The sequence below is a fragment of the Typopeltis vanoorti genome, chromosome 4 (assembly GCF_054136105.1).
Source record: "Typopeltis vanoorti isolate ZY-2024b chromosome 4, IOZ_Tvanoo_1.0, whole genome shotgun sequence".
In the NCBI taxonomy this organism is placed as follows: domain Eukaryota; kingdom Metazoa; phylum Arthropoda; class Arachnida; order Uropygi; family Thelyphonidae; genus Typopeltis; species Typopeltis vanoorti.
In genome coordinates this window covers 161,521,840-161,546,158 of record NC_143552.1, presented here as the reverse complement: position 1 = coordinate 161,546,158, position 24,319 = coordinate 161,521,840, and the positions used below count along the sequence as shown (strand labels likewise).

General features: G+C 36.7%; 1 protein-coding gene across 1 annotated transcript in view; it reads right to left on the bottom strand.

Moving 5' to 3' along the window:
• Nucleotides 1–24,319, bottom strand: part of Cdc45 (cell division cycle protein 45) — a 309,294-nt gene that overhangs the window by 233,072 nt on the left and 51,903 nt on the right. Inside the window, exon 4 of the mRNA XM_090392057.1 lies at nucleotides 18,790–18,882. Coding sequence (XP_090248183.1) covers nucleotides 18,790–18,882 — 93 coding nt within the window. The remainder of the gene's footprint in view (nucleotides 1–18,789; nucleotides 18,883–24,319) is intronic.

The following is a 24,319-nucleotide window of genomic DNA, read 5'->3' as shown; positions in this document are numbered from 1 at the left end:
AAACTAAATTTATTATACTCTAACCAAGTGAAAAATAAACTTCCAACATCTTTCTCTAAATCCAGAGTAATTTATTAAAAAAGGGTGGCACACCATTTGGCAACTCCTATAGGTAGAGATGACCTGCGAATGCTTCTGCCTGGTATCTCAGCTTGGGCCTGGCTCCCACTGAAGAGACCTCAATAAAAGTCGAAACTAGTCTGGGTAGTGGCCCTTCCCTTAATGCATAACATTAGACATATCCACAAGGAGATGTGTTTTGCATTATAGGAGATACTGAGACAGGAGTGTTGGTAGCTTGCTCCACCTTTGCAACGAGTTGCCCTGATGTTGTACCACCTTATCCCAGTCCTGAAGATACTTACAGCTGCAAACTTTGTTTGCTCACACTTGGATAAAGGATTAAACTAAATTTATTTGAAAAAACTGGTTAGGGATCACATTCAGAAATGGGTTGAAATGAATCTCTACTTTGCAATGAACAGCATGGGTTTACTTAGGGAAGGTCATGTTTTAGCAACTTACTGACATTCTATAATAATGTTACCACTGAACTAGACACGGGGAATGGATATACCATGACACTTGGATTTTGACAGAAACAGCATGGAATATCGTTGCACAAATGGGAGAATATGGGTTTGGATTATAAAATATTAGCATGGATAAGCAAATAGCTGACAGATATCAAAAAAGTGATATATGGTAAATGTGAGTCTGCAAGATTTAAGGTAACTAGTCGTGTACCACAAGGATCAGTCCTTGGCCCACTGTTATACAATTTGTACATTAATGATATTGGAAAGGATTTGATAAACAATATATTAGCTATATGCTGAAGATACAAAGATAGGTAGGTAGGTTAATCTGGAATATTGCTTATATTCAGTACTTGCAGAATGATTTGAATAGGTTGAACTGTGGGCATGTGAAAATGGATGTCAGTTTAATGTCAATAAATGAAGTAATACACTTTGGCATGATTAGATATCCATTGTCTTATTATATCAGTGGCATTGCATGCTGTTTTAGTTGGGTATGCTGTCGTGTGAGTTATGCAACCAGCGCTACAAAATTCACATCAGTTTGACTGTATGATTGCATTTTTATCAATGTATGAAAATTTTGAGAGTGCATAGCGCATCAGCGCTATCTTAATTGGTCCAATACAATTAATTGCAGGATAACTTTGAATACTTTAATTTATCAATTAATTGTAACCAATTCGCAGAGTGGGGGAACAATCTGTTTTTGTTTTAGGATTTATTAGAAAACAACAATGAAGGAGAATGCTATATTTGATGAGATATTTGAAATATTCAAAGGCGAAAATATGTGAACCATCATTTATATAACATGTGAGAATGGGAAATGAAAGGAAAGAATAAGTGCAAGTATAAATACTTTCATTAATGGCAAATGAATTATTAATAATTAACATTTGTGATACGTGTGTCCTATAAGTTGCTGGGTAGAGCGAATAGCACAATCCTATAAAGTCTAGACATGAGTAAGTGAATTTATGATGGCATAATTAAAAAAATAAAAAAACTTAGGAGGAGACAGAGTATGACAGGAATAAATATGGTTTGATGGAGCAGCAAATCATCTTGTAATTTGTTACACATGTTACGTGTATTTCTCTGGTTTGTGTATATTTCGCTCTGTTTTCTAGGAATTTTCTTTTGTTTACTGAGTCTCAGTAAACTTACTAGTACCTTACAAACTTCTGAAAAGGTTATACAGGATTTCAGTTGATGGAATATTTCATTTTATGGAGGAAGGGAAAAGGACAACAGGACATCCTTAGAAGCTGAGAATGAATGCCGCTAAGAAAGAGATGAGGGCTAGATTTTTCTCATAGGGTGAGGCGTGATTGGAATGGGTTGCCATTGGATGTTGTGTGTGTGTGCATGCAAGCAGTGTGAATGAATTCAAGAATAAGTATGATGGATAGTATGTACTATGTGGCTTCCCTCAATGAACCCCCGACTCTCTTAATCGTTATCAAATTCCTCACATGTACCCTTGAGAGGTGTACAGGATATTATAATAGCATTACATGAAAAACTTACATCACCACTAACTTCCTATCAACAATTTTCCTCCAAATCAATCTGTTACCTCAAGACTCCAACATTATCAGATCTTATATTTCTATCTTATAAGGTACTTTTTACTGTATCAATCCACCTATCTTGGTCTTTCATTGGGTCTTTTACCTAACAACCTGGCAGAGAACACTTGCTTTGCTAATCCTTGCTCTCTCATTCTGTTTAAGTGACCATACCACATGAGATTAGCTCTGCTAACACATTCCTGGATGCTGACAATGTCAAATTCTTTCATAATATCCTTGTTTTTAATATGATATTGCCATTGATGCCATGTGTTCAAGCCAATAATCTTTCTCAGGACTCCCATATCTGTGGTCTCTAGTGTTTGGTCAAGTGTTCTATTTCTAACCCAGCTCTCAAATTATTAAGTTAAAACTGGTTTAAAAACACTGTTTTGTATAGAGCAAATTTAGTGTTTTTAATAATTTCTCTCTTATTCGATAAGAATTTATTCAGTTGACTTACTACCATACTGCCTTCATTGCTTTCATTCATCTCATCTCATTTTCCTTTTATCCTCTTTTACCTTGCAGTGTCGAGGATTTATTAATCATTGGACCTCAAACCGTTCACAGGATAACGTGATCAGCCCTACGACCCGATGTATCCTATGTCCGTAGTGTTGAGTTCTCAAGGCCGGTTTGCCTGCTTCGTGGGATGAAAAACCCCAGGATAAACTGGAGAAAAAACTCTACTGTCCACACTGAAGACTGGCTACTTGGCTAAGGATGAGGAAAATCCTTCAGTTCCTCACGTCACCGACGGGGATCGAACCTAGGACACTCCTTCCCCAGGCATATGGTTGCAAAGCCACTGCCACTAGGCTAACCGCGAGACATTGATTCCATTTCTGTATTTAATTTACCATCTTCAATAAAAAGTGTGCCTAAGTAGCTGAAATGTTTTATTTATTCTATAGGTTCTCCATTCACAATGCAGTTGATATTTTCAATGTGTCTAGCTATTTTTATTGTCTTATTATTGCTGATTTTAATACCAAATTTATTACAACAGTTACTCAATTTAGTCAGTGAATCTTGCAGACTTGTACTGGATTTATTTAAAAGCAAACCTCATTTGCATAAAGTAAAAAGCTCAGATGAACATCTCCAATTTTGATATCAGGTTTAATACCACTTTCCTTCATAATGTGATCCATACAGATAACGAATAACAGAGAGAATAATGTACATCCTTCTCTGACACCAGATTTAACATTAAACCATCTTCCTGTACTTCCTTCAATTCTAACTGCAGACTTACAACTCAAATAAAGACTAAGTATTGTTTGATATGGTGTCAATGGGGCATTATATAACTGTGGTGTTTTGAATAGCTTTTCTCTTGGCACCTTGTCATATGCCTTTTTCAAGTCTACAAAACTTAAATACAGATCTTTACTATATTCCCACGATTTCTCAACTATTTGCTGTAAAGTGAAATTCTGATCCTGACAGTGTCTATTTTGTCTGAATCCAGCTTGTTCTTCACCAAGCCCCCCCTTCCACAATCCTTCTCAACCATTTCATTCAGTTTTATTTCTCTTATATTTATATATATATATATATATATATATATATATATATATATATATATATATATATATATATATATATGGGTAGTATGAGAACTCTATTCCAATAATCTGGAATTTGTCCCTCTGTCCAGTCCTGAACTATGCAGTGCAGCCACTGAAAAACCTGAGCATTTCTGGTTGAATATCATTTACTCCAGCTGTCCTTTCCATCTATCAGGCTTTTGATGGCTTTTTCTACTTCATGTATGGATATGTATTTCTGATTGCATGCCATTTCAATGTTCTTTTACTACTGTGCTATCACCGATTGCTTCATTTAGCAATTTTTCGAAGTAATTACTCCATACATCAAGGATATCTTTTTCTTCGGTTTTCAAGTCACCTTTATCATCTCTAATACTTTTACAGCACTCTTTCCTCCATTTCTGAGCTTTTTCAACAGCCTCCAGAATATTTTGCCACCTTCTTGATATCTATTTCCTATGTTCTTGTTCTTACCAAAGTCTTCCCATTACTTTTGTTTAGCTAGTTTTACAGTGTTTAACTTTCTCACATTTGTCTCTGTATTCTCCAAAGGGACAATCTGAATTTTTTGCCAGGAATTTTAGACATGCTTTATTCTTTTCTTTCACTGCCTCTTTAACTTCCTGTGTCCATTATGGAGTTCTGATTTTTCTATCCTTCAATATTTACTTTAGGATTTGCCACTGAATCTCCAAGGTTTGGTTCCTATTCTCAAAATCTTTCATTTTTTCTTGAATAATGTTTGTGTATTTGGTATGACTTGACGTGTAATGTATCGTTTGTAAAATTTCAAAATTGCATGACACAGAATCCCTTACCTGCGAAATGTCACAGCGCAACCAAATAGAAATCTGCATAATCATTAGATTTTGAATTAATCCAATTTTTATATGGGACTCTTTCCTTTTCAAAGGTCTTTTTTTTAACATTGAAGTCTATGGGAGACCGCTGTGCACGTCGTGATGCGTTAGCAGGCGCCTCGTCCTCGTTTGCAAATGGAAGTGACATCACCAGAAGGGGGATGAAGCGGATGTTACATCAGGCAGACGTCACAATGATGCACTGATGTGTAGAGGAGGATAGCGTATCGCTAGTAAAATAATTGCACCGCCGATTTTGAAACAGACATTCTTTTACCAGAGGAACTGAACTTACGTAGGATATAAAGAAAACAGCTATAAAAAAATAAGAAGCATTTTTGCTGGATATCACCACATATGAAACCTGTTTGAGAAGCTCATGCATCTTTTGTAATATTGCGGGCACTAGAAGGGCATATGTGGTGGAATTAAATATATCCCATGCACAATGCAATGTTGTCGATTGAATAGTAGTCGATAACACTTAACAAACACAAGCAGCATTGAGGAGAATATAAATAAAACCACCATACCAGAAATGAAGTAAAAATGAGTGGGTATTCGTTTCATGTTTGCTATCACCACACAAACGCTACACGTCATGACTCCATATTTTTGGCTACTGTTACAGTACCGTTGCTGGCAGGAAAATGCAGCTGAACATCGTATCTGCCATACGCAGACAACGTCAGTACGATTGCTGGATGTCGTGGGTTGTATGGTAGCGTCAGTTGTCATACAATGGACAATTCCAAAAAACATACAGATCCAAACATAACCAATACAAGCAGCACATACTAAGTAAGAGAGGACAAAGTCGGATTTTTTTACAAAATATATGCGCACATATCACGAACAGCAATTAACTCCCTACAGCTGGCAACCACGTGGATGAAGATGGCCAGTAAATACAACAGCGATAGTAAGATGCCGTGTTGGATCAACGTTTTCGTGGGCGATTGTAGAGCAGCATTTACAGAGTGCTGCACATGAGATAGTGTTAATATCACATTTTAATCTACGAAGTGCTTAATTAACAGTTGCATTTGAAATTGTGAATTCGAGCATTAAATATGTCAGGGATCGTTCTGTATATATGTATGTAGAAAGTTTTTTACCTTGGGTATAATATATGTTAAAGATACCAAGCTATTTTAAACCTGGTTTTACTCCATTTCCCAAGTAAGCAAACAGACAAGTAAGTGAAGTTTGCACCTGCAGGTAGTGCAAGTCTGGGTGACCCCGCACGTGGTGCAAGTCTAGGCAACTCGTGGTAAAAGTGGAATAAGCTCTTGTCACTATTCTTAATATTCCACCTTTACCACGAATGGCCTAGACTTGCACTACCTGCATGTGCAAACTTCACTTGCTTGTCTGTTTGCTTACTTGGGAAATGGAATAAAACCAGGTTTAAAATAGCTTGGTATCTTTACTGCCACTCAGTCTCCAAAAGCTAGATAGGATATAAAGGCCTCACCTACTCCCTATTAGAGAATAAAAGGCATCAGCTGATTTTTTTTTTTTTTTTTTTTTTTTATGTATCTACCCTATATAAATAAAATTAGAAGCCTTTTTGTGTAACGTTTTTCTGTCACGTTTTTTGCAATTATTTGAAACGTTTTGAAATTCAGGGGAGAACCAGCCTACCAGTCCAGAACTCGGGGGGGTGGGGGTATTAGGTGCCACGGGGTGATGCCTTCTAATATATATATATATATATTATTCTAATTCTCGGATCTCAGTCAGTAGATAAAAAGCATGAACATATCACAATTCCGAGTCAAAACTACAAAACTGTATAACTGAGAGAAGACTTCCACATAGCCTTTAAAGGAATGCGGAGAACCGAACAGGGCTTCTTACCTAATTTCCAATCCTCACCTTCTCGTGGTGCACCCTGTTGGGTATCTACTTGGATACTGAACGAACGAGGATGGGCTGGAAATTTGGGATTTAGCCGACCAAATTGTATTCAAAATAAAAAATGATGTCGTACCATCATTTTTTATTTTGGTTAAACCAAAATAAAAAATGATGGTACGACATGACATACAAAAATATTTTGGGAAAATTTGGAGAAAAGAGCAATGCTAATAATAACAATGGCAAATATCTGTTGGATTTCTGCTCAGGACATGGACTGCTATTACTAACACCATGTTCCAACATAAAAATGTGCACAAATTCACATGGAGAGAAGAGGCAAGGAATAAGAAAAGTCTCATTGACTATGTTATTGTTGATAGTGATGTTTTCTCCCTGGTGCAGGACACCAGAGTGTACAGAGGATTTGAAATTAGAAGTGATCATTATTTAGCCTTGAGCAGGATAAAATTGAATTTCATACTGAAAAGAATAACATGTAAGAAAGTTTTAAAGCAAATAAAAGTTGAGCAGCTCTCAGATGTGAACTGTAGACTAAAATACACAAAGATTATTGAAGAAAAAACGAAAGAGTTTGAGAACAGGAATCAAACCTTGGAGATTCAGTGGCAAACTCTGAAGAAAACAGTGATTGATTCTGCCAGAGAGGCATGTGGTGAGGTTGTCTGCAAGGATAAAAAAATCAGAACTTCCTGGTGGACACGGGAAGTTAAAGAGGCAGTGAAGGAAAAGAAGAAAGCATGTCAAAAGTTCTGTCAAATAAGTCAGCTTGTGCTCTTAGAGAATACAGAGACAAATGTAAGAAAGCTAAACAGTGTGTAAAACCTAGCTAAACAAAAGTCATGGGAGGACTTTGGCAAGAATATAGAAAATAAATATCAAGAAGGTGGCAAAATATTCTGGAGGTTGTTGAAGAAGCTTAGGAATGGAGGAAAGAGTGCTGTAAAAGGAGTTAGAGATGATAAAGGTGACATGAAAACGGAAGAAAAAGATATCCTTGAAGTATGGAGTAATTACTTTGAAAAACTGCTAAATGAAACAAGCAGTGATGACAACACAGTGGTAAAAAACACCGACCAGGCATGCAGTCAGGAATACATATCCATACTTGAAGTAGAAAAAGCCATCAAAGCCTTGAAATGTGGAAAGGCAGCAGGAGTAGATGATATTTGACCAGAAATGCTGAAGTATGGTCGTATAAGAGTCTTGCAGTGGCTGCACTGCATAGTTCAGAAAGCCTGGACAGAGGGACGAATTCCTGATGATTGGAGTAGAGCTCTCATAGTACCCATATATAAAAAGGGAAATAAAACTGAATGTGAGAATTACAGAGGTATTTCCCTACTGAGTGTTCCTGGCAAGATCTATGCAAGTATACTTGAGAAACGGTTGAGAAGAATTGTAGAAGAAAAGCTTGGTCAAGAACAAGCTGGATTCAGGCCAAACAGAGGCTATCAGGATCAGATCTTTACTTTACAACAAATAGTCGAGAAAGCATGGGAATATAACAGAGATCTGTATTTAAGTTTTGTCGATTTGGAAAAGGCATATGACAAGGTGCCAAGAAAGAAGCTATTCAATACGCTACAGTTATATGGTGTCAATGTGGCTTTATATCAAAAAATACTTAGTCTTTATTTGAGTTGTAAGTCAGCAGTTAGAATTGAAAGAAGTACAGGAAGATGGTTTAATGTTAAATCTGGTGTGAGACAGAGATGTACATTATCCCCTCTGTTATTCATTATCTATATGGATCACATTATGAAGGAAAGTGGTATTAAACATGATATCAAAATTGGACATGTTAATGTCAGCTCTTTGCTTTATGCAGATGATGTTATACTTCTAAAGAAATCTGCTACAAGTCCAAGATTCTCTGACTAAATTGAATAGCTGTTGTAATAGATATGGTATGAAGGTCAGCAATAAAAAGACAAAGACAATGAAAATAGGCAGAATCATTGAAAATGTCAACTGTGTTGTGAATGGAGAACCTGTGGAACAAGTGAAACATTTCAGCTACTTAGGCACGATTTTTACTGAAGATGGTAAATTAAATATAGAAATAGACAACAGAATCAACAAAGCTGGTATGGTAGGAAGTCAATTGAATAAATTCATATGGAATAAGATAGAAATTAGTCAGAACACCAAATTAGCTGTATACAAGATAGTGTTCAAACCAGTTTTAACTTATGGATCTGAGAGCTGGGTCAAAAGTAAAACACTTGACCAAAGACTAGAGACGGCAGATATGAGAGTCCTGAGAAAGATTATAGGCATGAACAGATGGCATCAATGGCAATATCATATTAAAAACGAGGATAATTGGAAAGAACTTGACATTGTCAACATCCAGGAATGCGTTAACAGAGCTAATCTCATGTGGTATGGTCACTTAAACAGAATGGGCGAAGAAAGATTAGCAAAACAAGTATTCTCTGCCAGGTTGGCAGCAAAACGACCCAGAGGAAGACCAAGATATAGGTGGATTGATACGGTACAAAGTGCCTTAGACGATAGAAATATAAGATCGGATAATGTTGGAGTCTTGACAAGTAACAGACTGATTTGGAGGAAAATTATAGATAGGAAGTTAGTAATGATGTAATTTTTTTCATGTAGTACTATCATATCCTGTACACCCCTTGAGGGTACATGGCAGGAATTTGATGATGATGATGATATATATATATGAAAGAATGATCATTAACTCGGTTAACATACAAATTTTTATGAAGAATTGAATGACTAGAACCGAGATTTAAGTAAAAAGGTTTTAATATAAAACCACGACTAACTAGTTTCGGCCTGTAACAGCCTTCATCAGGTGACATTTTAAACACGGAAGGTTAAAAGACTATGAACAACATAATTTCTCTATACATAATTAGCATGAAAACGTTGTAGTTGTATTTAAAGCTGTTCTTTCGTTTGTTGCATTGTTGGGAGAGTGCGTGCTTGCAGCATCAAGCGAACGCCAGTACATGATTACAGCTGAATGACTATCTGGGAGGTTGTAGCTCAAGTTATTATTTAGATGAACAGGATTGAAGATGATTTCTCTAGATTCCACGATTTTTCTCTCTAGTTCATCATTGCAACGGAAGATGTTAATAGATTTTTCCCAGCACAGACTTTGTGACTTTGGTTTTCATCATTAGGATTAGCTGAGAAAAGGATATGACTTGATAATGCACTGGCTCGCTGTCTCTTGTAAGTAATGTCCCTCGTGTTCTTACATACGCAATTCGACAGATTTGTCTGTTTGCCGAAAATAAGGAATATCACATTCACACAATATTTTATATACACCAGGGTATTTGAGTTGATGATGACAAGGTTTGGGGTGACTTATTAAGAAACGGATCTTTGGAAGTGGAGTGAACAAGGTTCTGATATTGTATTTTCTTAGAACTTTTGCTAATTTATGTGAAACTACTTATGTAAGGAATAGATATAATAGATATATATTTTTTTCTATTTGTTTCTTCTGAGTGATGTCTAGGTGGATTAAGAAGGAATTTTTCAATGATTCTCTTGGAATATCCATTAACTTCAAAAGAAGTTTTCAGGTGGTTTATTTCTGTAAGAAGTTCATTTGGGTCATCCAGAAGAGAATGGGCTCTATGTCCCAAGGTGGAAATTATTCCAAGCTTATGAGGAGGGAAGTGATGGGACTGACTATGCAGATATCTGTTGTTATGTGTGGGCTTTCTATATATCGATATTTTGAGTTTACCAGAAGAGCGAGTCAGTTTGACATCAAGAAAAGGCAAGGAATTATCCGTTTCAAGCTCGGCAGTAAACGCACACTTTTAGGCAGAACTTAAATAAAAATAAACTCTGCATTTTTTTAGGGCAATAGTTATATGTATTGAATTACTATATTTGTTAAATCCTTTTACTACTGGGAGAACAATATAAAATACTTGATTTAAAAGAAGTTGTTAAATTAAATTTAATTACATATTTCTGTAACCAGAGCTGAGCAAGTGACTTTCAATGATGCGTTACTCTGGAGCACATAGAAATCTACCACGCCCATTGCTACAACTAGTACAGAGAAGCAGCAGATTTTATAAATTGAGTAATCGTTTAAAGCTATTTTGATTCTGTGTTGAGGATATAAATTTTTTCCGTCATCAGAAATAATGAATATAACAAGTATATCGATCAGAAAATCTGCAGTCGAAACCAATAGCTAAATTAATAATACATTTATAATTAATAATACCTCGGATTGCACAAAATCACGTTACAAGTCGCATGCGGCCCACGGTCCTGTTTTTGGCAACCTATGACTTAAGGTATCAAAATCGGAGGGGAGCAGATCAGTTTTTTTTTTTTTTCTCTCGTGCGAAAAGAGGTACAGCAATAGCAGGTGACTGTGGTATAATTACTAGTCAACAACAGCATTTTACATGTTAGTTCTTCAGAAAAAACATGCAAAATGTTAGTTCTCAGGAACATTACAACATTGTTACTTTATAAGCAGATGAATGGGGATATCAGTGCCATGAGCAGGTAGATGAGTGTGTTAGCACTGTCCCACTTACATCCCCATTCATCTAACTACGAAGTGATTAACAGTTGCGTTCGTGCATTTAAAGATGTCTGTCTGTAATTAAAATGGAGAAATTTTAGATTCTTTTGTTTAAATTTATGATCATATTCAAATTGACAATAATACAAAATATGAAGCAAAACCATTAGCTTTGAAAATTAAAGATTGCGGATGTTTGTGTTCACTTATAATCTTTTATGCAGGATCAATGTAGTGAGTGAAATGCTTCAGAATCCAAACAGAAATTTAACTGAATCACAAAACGCATTAAACAATGTAATCCACTCTACTAAACAATTGAGATCGGAAATTTGAAAATCTTAATGTTATACTTGAATCGGCAAAAATCAACAAAAAAAAAAAGTGTTATATGGATCGTCATGCTTCAGTTTTAGAAACAAGTGTTTCTACTTTTATGAACAGGAATTAAGTTACGATTATATGCCTTGTTTTTATATAAAAAGTGTATATGTGGTGATAAATCAGCAGAAACTTAATATATCAGCATCTTCTGGAAATTGCAATCCATGATTTTTATATACTTTTAATTCTGAAATGAAGACTCCCCCACTACTCCAAATAATGGTACTGCTGATAATGGTTTATATACATATACAATTAATGTATGAAGTGCTTAATTAACAGTTGCATTTGAAATTGTGAATTCGTGCATTAAATATGTCTGTGATCATTCTATATATATATATATATATATATATATGAAAAAGTTTTAATGACTGTTACCGAGAGATAAAAAGATGACAAATATATTTAAAAAGATACTACTAGTTTACTAGTTTTGTTGAATAGATCAACATCCTCAGGTATCACAATCAAAGAAATATATAAAAAAATTACAGAGACTTAAAATTGTAATAACAGAACAAGTATAAAAAGACAGTAGCGTGTTTGAAAAACAAATGCGAGTATGAGTTCCAAACAAACGTATACTATGCGCTATCGCGAGTGCGCCAGTACTGAACAGAAGCAACGTGTGCATCAGAGAGATTGTAACTCAAGCTGTTGTTGATATGAGAGGAATCCAGAGAAATTTCCCTGGATTCGACAATCTTTCTTTCGAGTTCATCATAGCACACATGGATGTTAGAAGTTTGAGTCCACCAGTTTACAATGTGTGGCGGCCTTCATCTGAATTAGCTGAAAAGAGAACGTGGCTAGAGAGAGAGCGCTAGCTCTAGTCCTGTTATAGGAGATATCTCTACGGTGTTCATCCAAACATAGAAGGATGGATTTGGCAGTCTGCCCATAGTATGGCTTTCCACAATCACACAAAATCTTGTACACTCCTGGAAACTGAGTAGGAAGATGTTTCTGTTTATGTTTGCTAAGTAATGAATATATATATATACATACATACATACATGTATATATATATATATAGAGAGAGAGAGAGCAAGTGGTCGTCTTATGTGTATATGCCCCGCAAGTTGGCTGTACAGCAGAGGAGAAAGATGAGTTCTGGAAAGTGTCAGATGAAGAAATGAGGGAACTGGAAGAAAACGAGATGGTGATTGTCGGAGGAGACTTGAACTGACACATAGGGAGATAGAATAGAGACTGTGAAAGTGTGCATGGTGGGAATGGTGAACCAGGAAGTCGAGAGGATTGTGGACTTTGCAGTAGTGTTTGATCTGGCAATTGTGAACTCATTTTTCTACAAGAGGGAAGAACATTTGATAACATTTAGAAGTGGTAAAAACAGTTCACAAATTGACTACATTTTGATTAGAAGAAAACATCTTAAGGTTGTGACAAATTGTAAGGAAATTCCAACAGATCAAGTAGCACAGCAACACCGACTGCTGTACGCAGACTTTAAAATAAGATCGAAGATAAGAACCTCTGGAAGCCAAGGGATGAAGACAATTAAGTGGTTTCGCTTAAAAGAAGAGAGTGTGAGGAATCGTTTTAGGAAGAGGGTGTTAGAGAGGATTTCGGATGGACCAGAAAGTGTACATGATTGGTGGAAACATAATTCAAAAGCAATCCTGAGCTGTGCAATCGAGGTGCTTGGTGAGACATCTGGAAAGATTAGAGAGCAGGAGGGCTGGTGGTGGAATAATAATGTACAAGCAGTGACAGCCAAGAGGAAGGCAAAGAAGAAGTGGGATGAGTCAAGAGTGAAGAGGTGTCCAGAGAGAGAGAAAGCAAGAAAATTGACCTGCTGTGCGACCTGTTTATGAAAGTTTGCCAACAGGAAAATATACCCAAGGAATGGAGGGAAAGTACTCTTGTCCCCATCTACAAGGGTAAAGGGGATGCACAAGACTGTAAGAATTACAGAGGAATAAAGTTGATGTCCCACACAATGAAAATCTTAGAAAGGGTTCTTGATGGAAGATTGAGGAAGGAGGTGGAAATTGCAAAGGAAAAATTTGGCTTCGTGCCTGGTAGATCAATGACAGATGCTATCTTTGGGTTACAGCAGATGATGGAAAAGTTTCGAGAGAAACAATGAGCACTACATCTGGTGTTTATTGATCTAGAGAAAGCATATGATAGAGTGCCAAGGCAAGAAGTCTGGAGGTGTCTGAGGGAGAAGAAGGTACCGGAGAAATATGTCAGGTTGGTGCAGATGTGCAGAAATGTGAAGACAAGAGTGTTCCAACCTGTCTGAGACAGACAGAAAGTTTTCAAGTAACAGTTGGCTTGCATCAAGGGTCAGCATTAAGTCCGTTTCTGTTTAATATTGTGATGGAGGTGGTGATGGAGGAGGTGAGAGAAGACATGTCTTGGACAATGTTGTATGCAGATGACATCTTGCTATGTGCAGATTCAAGAGAAGAAGTGGCAGCTAAACTGGAAAGATGGAGGAAAGTACTGGAAGAGAGAGGTATGAGACTGAGCAGAAGTAAGACAGAGTATATGTGTTGCAAAGTGGACGGCGGCCAGGAGACAGATCTGGAGCTGGAAGGAAATGTCATCAGGAAGGTTAGGGAACTTTAGATACTTAGGTTCAACAGTGGAAGAAGATGAAGGGGCTGAGAAGGAAGTGGGATGCAGGATACAAGCGGGTTGGAGGAACTGGAAAGAGAGAGAGAGAGAGATGGCTGGAGTGCTATGCGATAAGAGGGTGCCGATCAATCTGAAAGGCAAAATCTATAGGACAGTAGTGAGGCCAGCTATGACATATGCTATAGAAACTGTGGCCCTAAGGAAAAATAACATCAGCAGGATGGAAGTAGCAGAGATGAGAATGCTTAGGTGGATGTGCAGTGTGACCAGAAAGGCTCGTCTGAGAAATGGCTATGTGAGGGGAACAGTGAAAGTTACGAACTTAGGAGCAAAGATACAGGAAGCAAGGTTCAGATGGTTTGGTTTATGTGATGAGGAAGGAGGACGAATGTGTGGGAAGAAAGGTCATGCAGATGGATGTGCAAGAAAGGAGGAAGCGTGGGCGGCCGAAGAAGAGATGGAGGGAGCTGGTAGAAGATGACTTGAGGATGAAGAACTTGGATGTGGTGACAGCCCAAGACAGGAGGATGTGGAGGAGACTCATCATTAACAGCGACCTCACTTAAGTGGGACAAGCTGCAGAAGAAGAAGGGTTTATTTATTTATTTTCATTTACAACATAAGAATAAAAATTTAGCCAATTGTTACGAGGTAAACCAGCTAGATATAAGAGGCCAAAAATGCTTTCAAATTTGTGTTGTCTATTTGTTTAACATCTCTTTCTCTTGAGTAGGAGATATACGTTTCAAAATAGAATCAATGTCTGTATTTGTATATAATAAAATTAGATCAAAAATACCATCTGTGAAAAAGCAATTCGGTCCTGTCTTGGCATTTTTTCCGTTTGGATAAACTAACGGAAGTTGACACAAAATAGTCTGTCTTCTTATAGGATTTTTCCTCCATTTTTACTCTTTATCCTTTCTAAGAAAATACTCTTCGTTGGTGTCTAATTCATATCTTGTTCGGTATCCGAATCTTCTAAACGAACATTCACATAATCATCATCTTCTAAATCACTTTTATCTTCACATCGGACTCGAATAATATTCACTGAATCTCATCAATATTTGCTGGATTATCCAATCGATATAAACAATTTGTTTGTACCTTGCCCAGGGGGTGTAGTCCTAAGAGAAATAGTGCCAGGGCTTGGAAACAAAATCCAGAGCAAGAAGTGCAGCAGATATTTCGCATCGTATTCTGAACTCGTACTAGAATTTTATTTTTTTTAAGTTTTGAGAAGTAATTGTTTAATTTGTTTTTAATAGTTCTCTTCATATCGTTGATGCACTATCACACTTTTCTTCTTAAAATACTTTCTCCAACACCATATAGCAAAGTACAGAGAGGAGAGTTTCACAGAGCACACTACACATTTTTACTTATCAGGTACATTGAACTTGTTAAGGGTGTAGGGATGGCAAACGACCAACTCCGATGTAGCATTGGGTGGGGATGCAATACTGTCAGTTGTCTTTGGTTTTGAAACTTCGAAACCGGACATAGACTCAGGTCATTGCAGAAGCGTAGCTAGGAAGGGGTGGCACTATGAACTTTTTTTTGCAGTTATTTCTAAAATACAGATTCGAGAACTCATTTCGAAATATTGTAATACTACTGCGAATTTTCCTCACAATTGCTGTAAGTGTTGTTAGTTGTGAGCGGAGTTTTTCTAAATTGAAATTGATATAGTGCTTTTATTTATTTCCCTATATGTCATTTTCTGAAACGAAAATCACAAGAGCGGGCAAGCTTTTTCGACCGAAAGCTGGGCATCGCCGTGGCCGAGTGTGGTGACATACTGTAAAAAGCATGATACGGAGTCTCGGTAAACAGGCCGCTTATGCTCGGTCGCATATTCACGCAAGCGACCATATCGTAACCAGAGACACATACGGAGACCATGGCCGCTTGCTAGTCATCGACGGAGAGAGAGACGAGTGTCACCGTGACGTCAATGTGATGTAACTTCCGCTTCATCCCCCCTTCCAGTGACTCACTTCCGGTAGCAAACGGAGACGAGGTACCCGCTCATGCATTAGTGCGTCCACTGCGGTCTCCCATAGGCTACCATGTTAAAGAACCAGCCGTCTGAAGGGAAGGAGTCCGATTTTCGAAATGGATTAATTCCCAAACCTGAAACGACCCAGAATTTTAGTAAGTTGCACTATTCCTACTGAAAGGTAAGAAATTGCATGACATGCTAATTTCGGAATTTCGAGTCGAGACATTCTCTTTCAATCTTTGTCATGTATTTTAGCCTATAGTTCACATCTGAGAGCTGCTCAACTTTTATTCGCTTTAAAACTTTCTTACATGTTCTTCTTTTCAATATGAAATTCAATTTTATCCTGATCAAGACTAAATGTGATCACTTCCAATTTCAAATCCTCTGTACACTCTAGTGTCCTGTACAAGCAAGAAAGCATCACTATCAACAACATAGTCAATGAGACTTTTCTTATTCCTCGACTCTTCTGTCCATGTGAGTTTGTGCACATTTTTATGTTGGAACATTGTTTTAGTAATAACAGGGCTATGTCCTGAGCAGAAATCCAAGGGGTATTTGCCATTATTATTAGCCTTGCTCTTTTCTCCAAATTTGTCTAAAATATTTCTGTATGTCTTACAATCACTGTATAGGAAATTATCTAACAGAGAATATTCAATTGTTTGCTGATGATACTAAATTTGGAAGAGCAATGGTAAGTGAAGATGATGCAAAGGAAGACGTAATTCACAATCACTTCCAAGTCCCTGGCCTCATCAGTTTCATGCAGTTGTTCCATCAGTATAGTACACAGCTTGTGATCTCTTCCCACCTTACACTTAGCCATGTTAAACTGACAGCCATTTACTTTGCTTATTTATGTCTTCCTTAAATAGGCAAAGTAAATGGCTGTCAGTTTAACGTGACCAAGTGTAAAGTGATGTACTTTGGGAAGAGATTAACTAAGGTTGAAGTAATGCAGAACTTTTCTTGCACGTAGATTAAGAATTACACCAACATATAATTTCTTGGTATCTTTAATTTATAGCATAACCAAGTGGAAAAACTTCCAACAACTTTCTCTAATCCAGAGTATTTTAATAATAAGATGTGACACCTTTTGACTACTCGTATATGAAAATATGACTTTGCATTACCTCAACCTTAGTATTACTTCTGGGTCTGGCTCCCACTGATGAGACCTCAATAAAGGTTGATACCAGTCTGGGGGTTGTGGTCCTTCCCATAAAGATATGTGCTTAGCATTATGGGATACTAAGGCAAGTGATGAAAAGTTATTAGCTTCTATATATGAGTTACCCCAGTTCTGAAAATACTTCAGGTGCAAACTTTGTTCCCTTACACTTGAATAAAGGATTAAACCAAGTATATAACTTCTTGGTATCTTTAATTTATTGAACTGCAGGAAACTGATGAGGCCATGGACTTGGAGGTAATTGTGGACAGGGAGTTGAAGTTTAGAGGGCATCTTGCAAATGTGGACAAAACATACATCACATTACATGGTTGTTGAAGAACACACTAACAAGCAGAGAGAGCAAAGTTATTGTTCCCCAATATAAGGCCACATCTGGACTACTGAGAGCAGATCTGGACACCTGGATTCCATGGGGGAATGAAATAGAGAAAATCCAGAGGAAAATGACAAAGATTATGGCAGGTTTATGAATGCTTCGTATGAGTATAGATTGACGATCTGTGGTCTTCAAAAATTAGCTGACAGGCCGAAAAGAGGAGACATGATAGAAGCATATAAGTTATTAAAGAGGTTTTATAGGATTTACAATGAAGACTGTTTCAGTACATATCAGGAAGGTAGAAAACAAGGGATCACCCTTGGAAATTGTGCAAGAGTGTGGTGTGGTTAGCAAGGGTGTTCAGACTAGATTTTTTGAGTGGAATGGGTTGCCAGAGGTGGTTGTGAGTGCTTGGTCAGTGAATGAGTTTAAGAAGAGGTATGATAGGTATTGTGTGAATAATAAAGTTATCTCCATGATTCCATGGAGATAACTTTATTATTATTATAAAGGTATTCTTTTCTTTTTCCTTTTCTATTCAATTGGTATAAATAAATCAAATCATTACTACTTACTACATTTATATACTGATGTGTTCTTATCTTAAATTTTGATATACAACATAAAAATGGCTTTTTGCTATGTGCTCTAACTCCTGATGAAAACAGCAGACACTTTAGGTGACATACAAGACTTCATGAAATTTATTGTAATGCACATACTACACAATATAATAATTTTCTTGTGTTGCACAGGAAAGTGTTTGACTATGTTATAGTCATTAGCTGACTAGATTCCAAATTGGGAGCACACAATCACTCATTCATCATGAAATAAATTTTAAAAATATATATATTAAGATACAAAAAAGAAAAACTTAGTAATTTATTCTCAGATCCATAAGTTAAAAATCGTTTGAGCATTGTTTTCATACTGCTAGGTTAAAATTTTGTTAATTTCTCTTATTTCATATAAATTTAATCAACTGTACCACCAAAACTGCTTCATTTATTCTAATATCACTTCCAATTGAATTTGCTATCATCGCTAAAAATTCTACCTAAATCAGCTGATGTATTTTACTTCTATATGTTTTGCATTGAGAATGCAGTTGATATTTTTCATGCTCCTGCCTTTCGTAGTTGATCTTTTTATTGTTTTCATACCAAACTTGTTTTACAGCTGAGTTGTTACATACAGAATTATAATCAAGAAAAATCATCTTAAAAAATCAGGAAACTCAAAAATTAATAAAAATAGAAAAAATACAATATAAATAATATACATAAATACCTGTTTTCCATGTTTCTTGAAAGCTTCTAAAAGTGAGTGCTTTCCGGGTATAGGTATTAATGTATATATTACATTATCAGATTGGAATAGTTGCTAATAAATAGAAATCGACATATCTGTTTAACCAACCAAGCAGTAGTAAAATAAAATAATAATATTATGCAAAAATGAACACCAGATTCATCCACTAGATACTAGAAAATTTTTGCAGTATTTAAATTTGATGTTTTGGTTGGAGATAATTTTTTTTTCTTTTTGAAAGTTGATCTCGCCTACAAAAAGTTGTAAACTAATCATATATTTGATATCACAGATTGTTAAAGCAGATAATCTGGAAATCCTGCTGTAGAAACTATATGTGATACTTTTTTTTTTTTTTTTTTCAAATCACTTCTCTAATACCTAGTGATCTTAAAATGCCTGGTATCTCATTCTTAGCAAATGAAAATCATCTGCCAACAAATATTCATGCTACAGTAGGATTTGAACCCACAATATACAGACTAGAGAGTGAAAACAATATACTCTCAGCTTACCAGGGTAGCTAATAAATAAGTTATTCCTACATGGTGAGGCAACCTTATGCATGTTTGATGACTGGAATGATTGCTGCATGAGATTGCTATTTTGTCAGTAGGACCTTTCGTTCAGGCCATAGAAATGTTAATATATATATATATATATATATATATATATATATATATATATATTGAATTTGGAATCAAATATAAATTATTCAAATTTTAACACAAAAACAAGAAACTTCTAACAGGTTCACTAAGGCTAGAAATACAGGTAGCCTTGCTACTTAGCTAAAGGTGTCTTAAAATTAGTTCTGGCTATATTAATATAAACATATTTGTTGATATAAGGAGAATGTCTCATTGTTATCATTGATACTAAACATAACCTTTCAGGTATGTAATGCAACCTACATGAAGGAGTGTCCAAAGCACAGCCTGTTAGATCTGCCTTGCTGTAATGATAACAGGTTATGAATTTCTTATGTTTTAAGTTCACCATTCAGAATAGGTATTTCACATCATCATCAAATTCCTGACATGTACCCTCAAGAGGTGTACAGGATATGATAGTACTACATGAAAAATTTACACCATTACTAACTTCCTTTCTACAATTTTCCTCCAAATCAGTCTGTTACATGTCAAGACTCCAATATTATCATTATCAGATCTTATATTTGTATCGTCTAAGGCACCTTGTACCATATCAATCCACCTATATCTTGGCCTGCCAACCTGGCAGAGAACACTTGTTTTGCTAATCTTTCCTCGCCCATTCTGTTTAAGTGACCTAATCTCAGGTCACTTAAACATTCTGTTTAAGTGACCTGAGATTAGCTCTGCTAACGCATTCCTGGATGCTGATAACGTCAAGTTCTTTCCTAATATCCTCGTTTTTAATATGATATTGCCATTGATGCCATCTGTTCACGCCTCTAATCTTTCTCAGGACTCTCATATCTGCGGTCTCTAGTCTTTGGTCAAGTGTTTTACTTCTGACCCAGCTCTCAGATCCATAAGTTAAAATTGGTTTGAACACTGTCTTGTATACAGCTAATTTAGTGTTCTGACTAATTTCTCTCTTATTCCATATGAATTTATTCAATTGACTTCCTACCATAGCTTTGTTGATTCTATTGTCTATTTCCATATTTAATTTACCATCTTCACTAAAAATCATGCCTAAGTAGCTGAAATGTTTTACTTGTTCCACAGGTTCCCCGTTCACAACACAGTTGACATTTTCAACAATTCTACCTATTTTCATTATCTTTGTAATGCTGACCTTCGTACCATATCTATTACAACAGTTATTCAATTTAGTCGGGGAATCTTGCAAACTTGTAGTGGATTTATTTAGAAGTATAACATCGTTCACATAAAGCAAAGAGCTGACATTGACATCTCCAATTCTGATATCATGTTTAATACCACTTTCTTTTATAATGTGATCCATATAGATAATGAATAACAGAGGGGATAATGTACATCCTTGTCTCACACCAGATTTAACCTCCCTATACTTCCTTCAATTCTAACTGCTGACTTACAACTCAAATACAGACTAAGTATTGCTTGATATAATGCCCCATTGACACCATATAACTGTAGCGTATTGAATAGCTTCTCTATTGGAACCTTGTCATATGCCTTTTCCAGATCGACAAAACTTAAATACATTATTTCACATGGTATTTCATGGTATTTCACATGGAGACTAAAAATATGGAAACAATTAGACAATGCAGTGGTAGGTTTCACTCTACTCATTATCTGATTTCTGAAAACACTGAATGCTTAGAAACAAAATCCCACAATATATAGTCATACTTTAATCACAGTATTAACTGTGCTATGCTAATGGATTTGCTATTTGACCTCTAGACAAATAAACACATTAGATACATTTTTTGTGTGCATTTAAACAGCTAGCATCTAAAAAATTTTAAACTTAAGTTTTACTAGGAATAATTAAGTATATATGCGTAATTGTTTAAGTAAGAGCGGCTGTAAACGTTGTACGCTATCGATATTATTAGTGTGGGGGTTTTTTTTCTTGCTTAAACTAAATACGAAAACGTTAATATTAGACCTAGTAACCTGCAGAGAAAAAAAAAATGGCTGCTGCATTGTCATTCCATGATTTTAATTTGGATTTCAGTAGGTTCGTTAAGTGTGAGGTCTGTTATATGTATTCCTTCGATTACATAAATGATTTGTGGATGTTTAGTGCGGATGGAAGAAGGGTGTGTGCGAAATGTGACCTGAACGAGGAATTGATGAATGCGAATATGAAGTTGATGACAGAAAGTGCTAGTACAGATTGTGTCGTGAGTGCACGTTTGAAAGAGGATGGCGAGAAAGACAGGCGAAAAAATGTTAAAAAATCAGGAAAAAAGAAAAAGAGCGATTTGACAACCGTAACGGATGTTAAAAGGGACGAAAGTGAGGTGGAAAGAAACGAAATTGAGAGAACGAATGAAAGTAGAAATGGCGTGGTGCAGAAATCGCAAGTAAAAAAAATCGAAAGAATGAATGATAGCGAAAAAAGAATGACTGATGGCGAAAGTTGGACGCATGTTGGAACGAAAGTACTGAACCAAAGAAAGATGAATGACAGTAAAAGTGAGAAGAATGATAGCGAAAGTTGGACGCATGTTAGTCCGAAAGTACGGAAACAAAGAAAGATATGTGAGAGTGAAAGTGAGAAGAATGACAGTGAAAGTTGGACGTATGTTGGACCGAAAGTACGGAAACAAAGAAGGATGAATGAGAGGGAAAGTGAGAAGAGAAGGTCGAGAGTTAGAAAGTTAGAAAGATTTAATGATAGAGTGAATGTGTCGCGAGGTTCAGAAGGTGAATTGGATTGGATGAAGCAAGAAATGAAATGGATGCGGAATGAAATTAAGAGAATGCAGGTCAAAACTATTAAAATAAATCATGATGGCATGAAAGAGTTAACAAAAGATGAGCGAGTGGCATTGTATGGCGACTCCATTATTAAAGGTGTGCTAGAGGATAAAATGCACAAGGTATGTTTTCCAGGCGGTAAAATGAGTAGAGTGATTGAGGCATTGAATATGAGGCGGGAACGAGCAAAAGAGTTAATTGTATTAATTGGTACGAATGATTTGAGAGAGAACAAAGAGCATGTCAAAATGAATGTCAGGAGACTGCTTGGAAAGATAAAGGAGAATAGTGGGACAGGAAGGGTGGTCAGTGTGTTGCCTAGGTATGATTGTGGTGAAATGAGGCGAAGAGCAAGGATTATGAATGATATTCTGGCTGAAATGTGTGAGGAGATGAGAGTACAGTTTGTTAATGTGTGGAATGAGTTTGAGGGACGAAGTGAGCTGTATGGGAGCGATGGACTGCATTTGAGTGGTTATGGTGTGAGTCGCTTGGAGAGACTGCTGCTGGAAGGTAGAGAAGTGAATAGAGAGAATGAATCAGATCGAGAGGGGAGTGATGTGGAAGAGCAGGAGAGTAAGACAGGAGAGATTGAAGGAGTGGAAATGAATGTGGAAGTGAGTGGTATGAGTATAGATAATGAGAGAATGGGTGTGCAAGAGGAGCAGGGAAACGGGGAGGCTCAGGGTGGACAGGGATACACAGCGTGAGAAAGGTGGATGCTCTAAGAGGAGGTGAGAGAATGTGTGGGCAGGAAAGTAATGGGATGATCAGGGATCAAAAGGAAACAGATGGAATTGCAAAGGGTTCTAAAATGAAGAAGCAGAAAGGGAAATGGCCCCAGTCCAGCATGGAGAGATCACATCGAGTGAGTGGTATCAGTGGAACTAGCTGTAGATCCAGAAATGAGTTGTTGTGTTTGTATACCAATGCTAGAAGTATAAGAAACAAGGCGGATGAAACGGTTGCACTAATTGCGTCTGTGCACCCAGAGATTGTCGGAATAAGTGAGACATGGTTAGATGAGGATGACATCCTGACAGGAATAGAGATGGAAAGGTATGATGTGTTTCGTGAGGATAGAAGGGGTAAAAAGGGAGGGGGAGTGCTATTGATGATAGAGAAAGAGTTATGTCCATACAAAGTAGAGATGCAAGGGGGAAATGGGGCCAGTGGTTTTGAGGCAGTATGGTGTGAGATAGAGGTGAATAGAATCAAATACTTGGTGGGATGTTGTTATAGACCTGGTAATGTGGATGCTGGTGATAGTGAAATGTATGGTCAAATAAGCCAAGCAAATAAGAAAAGGGTGATCATTATGGGTGATTTTAATTATGGCAATATAGACTGGAATGAAGAGATAGCAACTGGAAGTAAAGAAAATGAGTTTCTTGAGTTTTTGAGGGATAACTACCTCAGACAGTATGTAACAGAGGGCACAAGAGGATTAAGGGTCTTGGATTTGGTCATCTCATCGGAGGATGTAATTATCAATGAGGTATCAAATCATCCACCAATTGGTGAAAGTGACCATGAGGTGATTACTTGGGTGGTTGCCAGCAGTGCAAGAACCCCTGTGAAAAAAGGGTATATGTGGAACTACAAGGGGGGTGATTATGAAGAGCTCAGGAGACAGCTTGCAGGTGTAGCATGGAATGAGGAGTTAGCTGGAAAAGAGATCAATGCAGCTTGGGGTATTTTCAAAAAATATTTAGTGGATGCAATGTCTAAATGTATACCACGGGTGAGAAGGTTAAATAAGTTAGGTGTGAGATGGATGAATAAAGAGATTAAGCATGCAATACAGAGAAAAAGGGCATTGTGGAGGCAGCATAAGAGAAGTGGAAGTAACCAATTTCATGAGTTCTACAAAGACCAGGCAAGGAGAGTGACTTGGTTGGTGAGAGTAGCTAAAGAGAGGTATGAACAGCAGTTAGCTAATGAAGCTAAAAAGAATCCTAGGGAGTTTTTTCGATATGTAGCCAGCAAAAGAAAGAATGATTATGGAAGGATGACATTGATTGGAGGAAATGGTATAAAGACAGCTGTTGCAGAATGTGTGGTGGAGATACTTAATGAGCAGTTCATAAAGATCT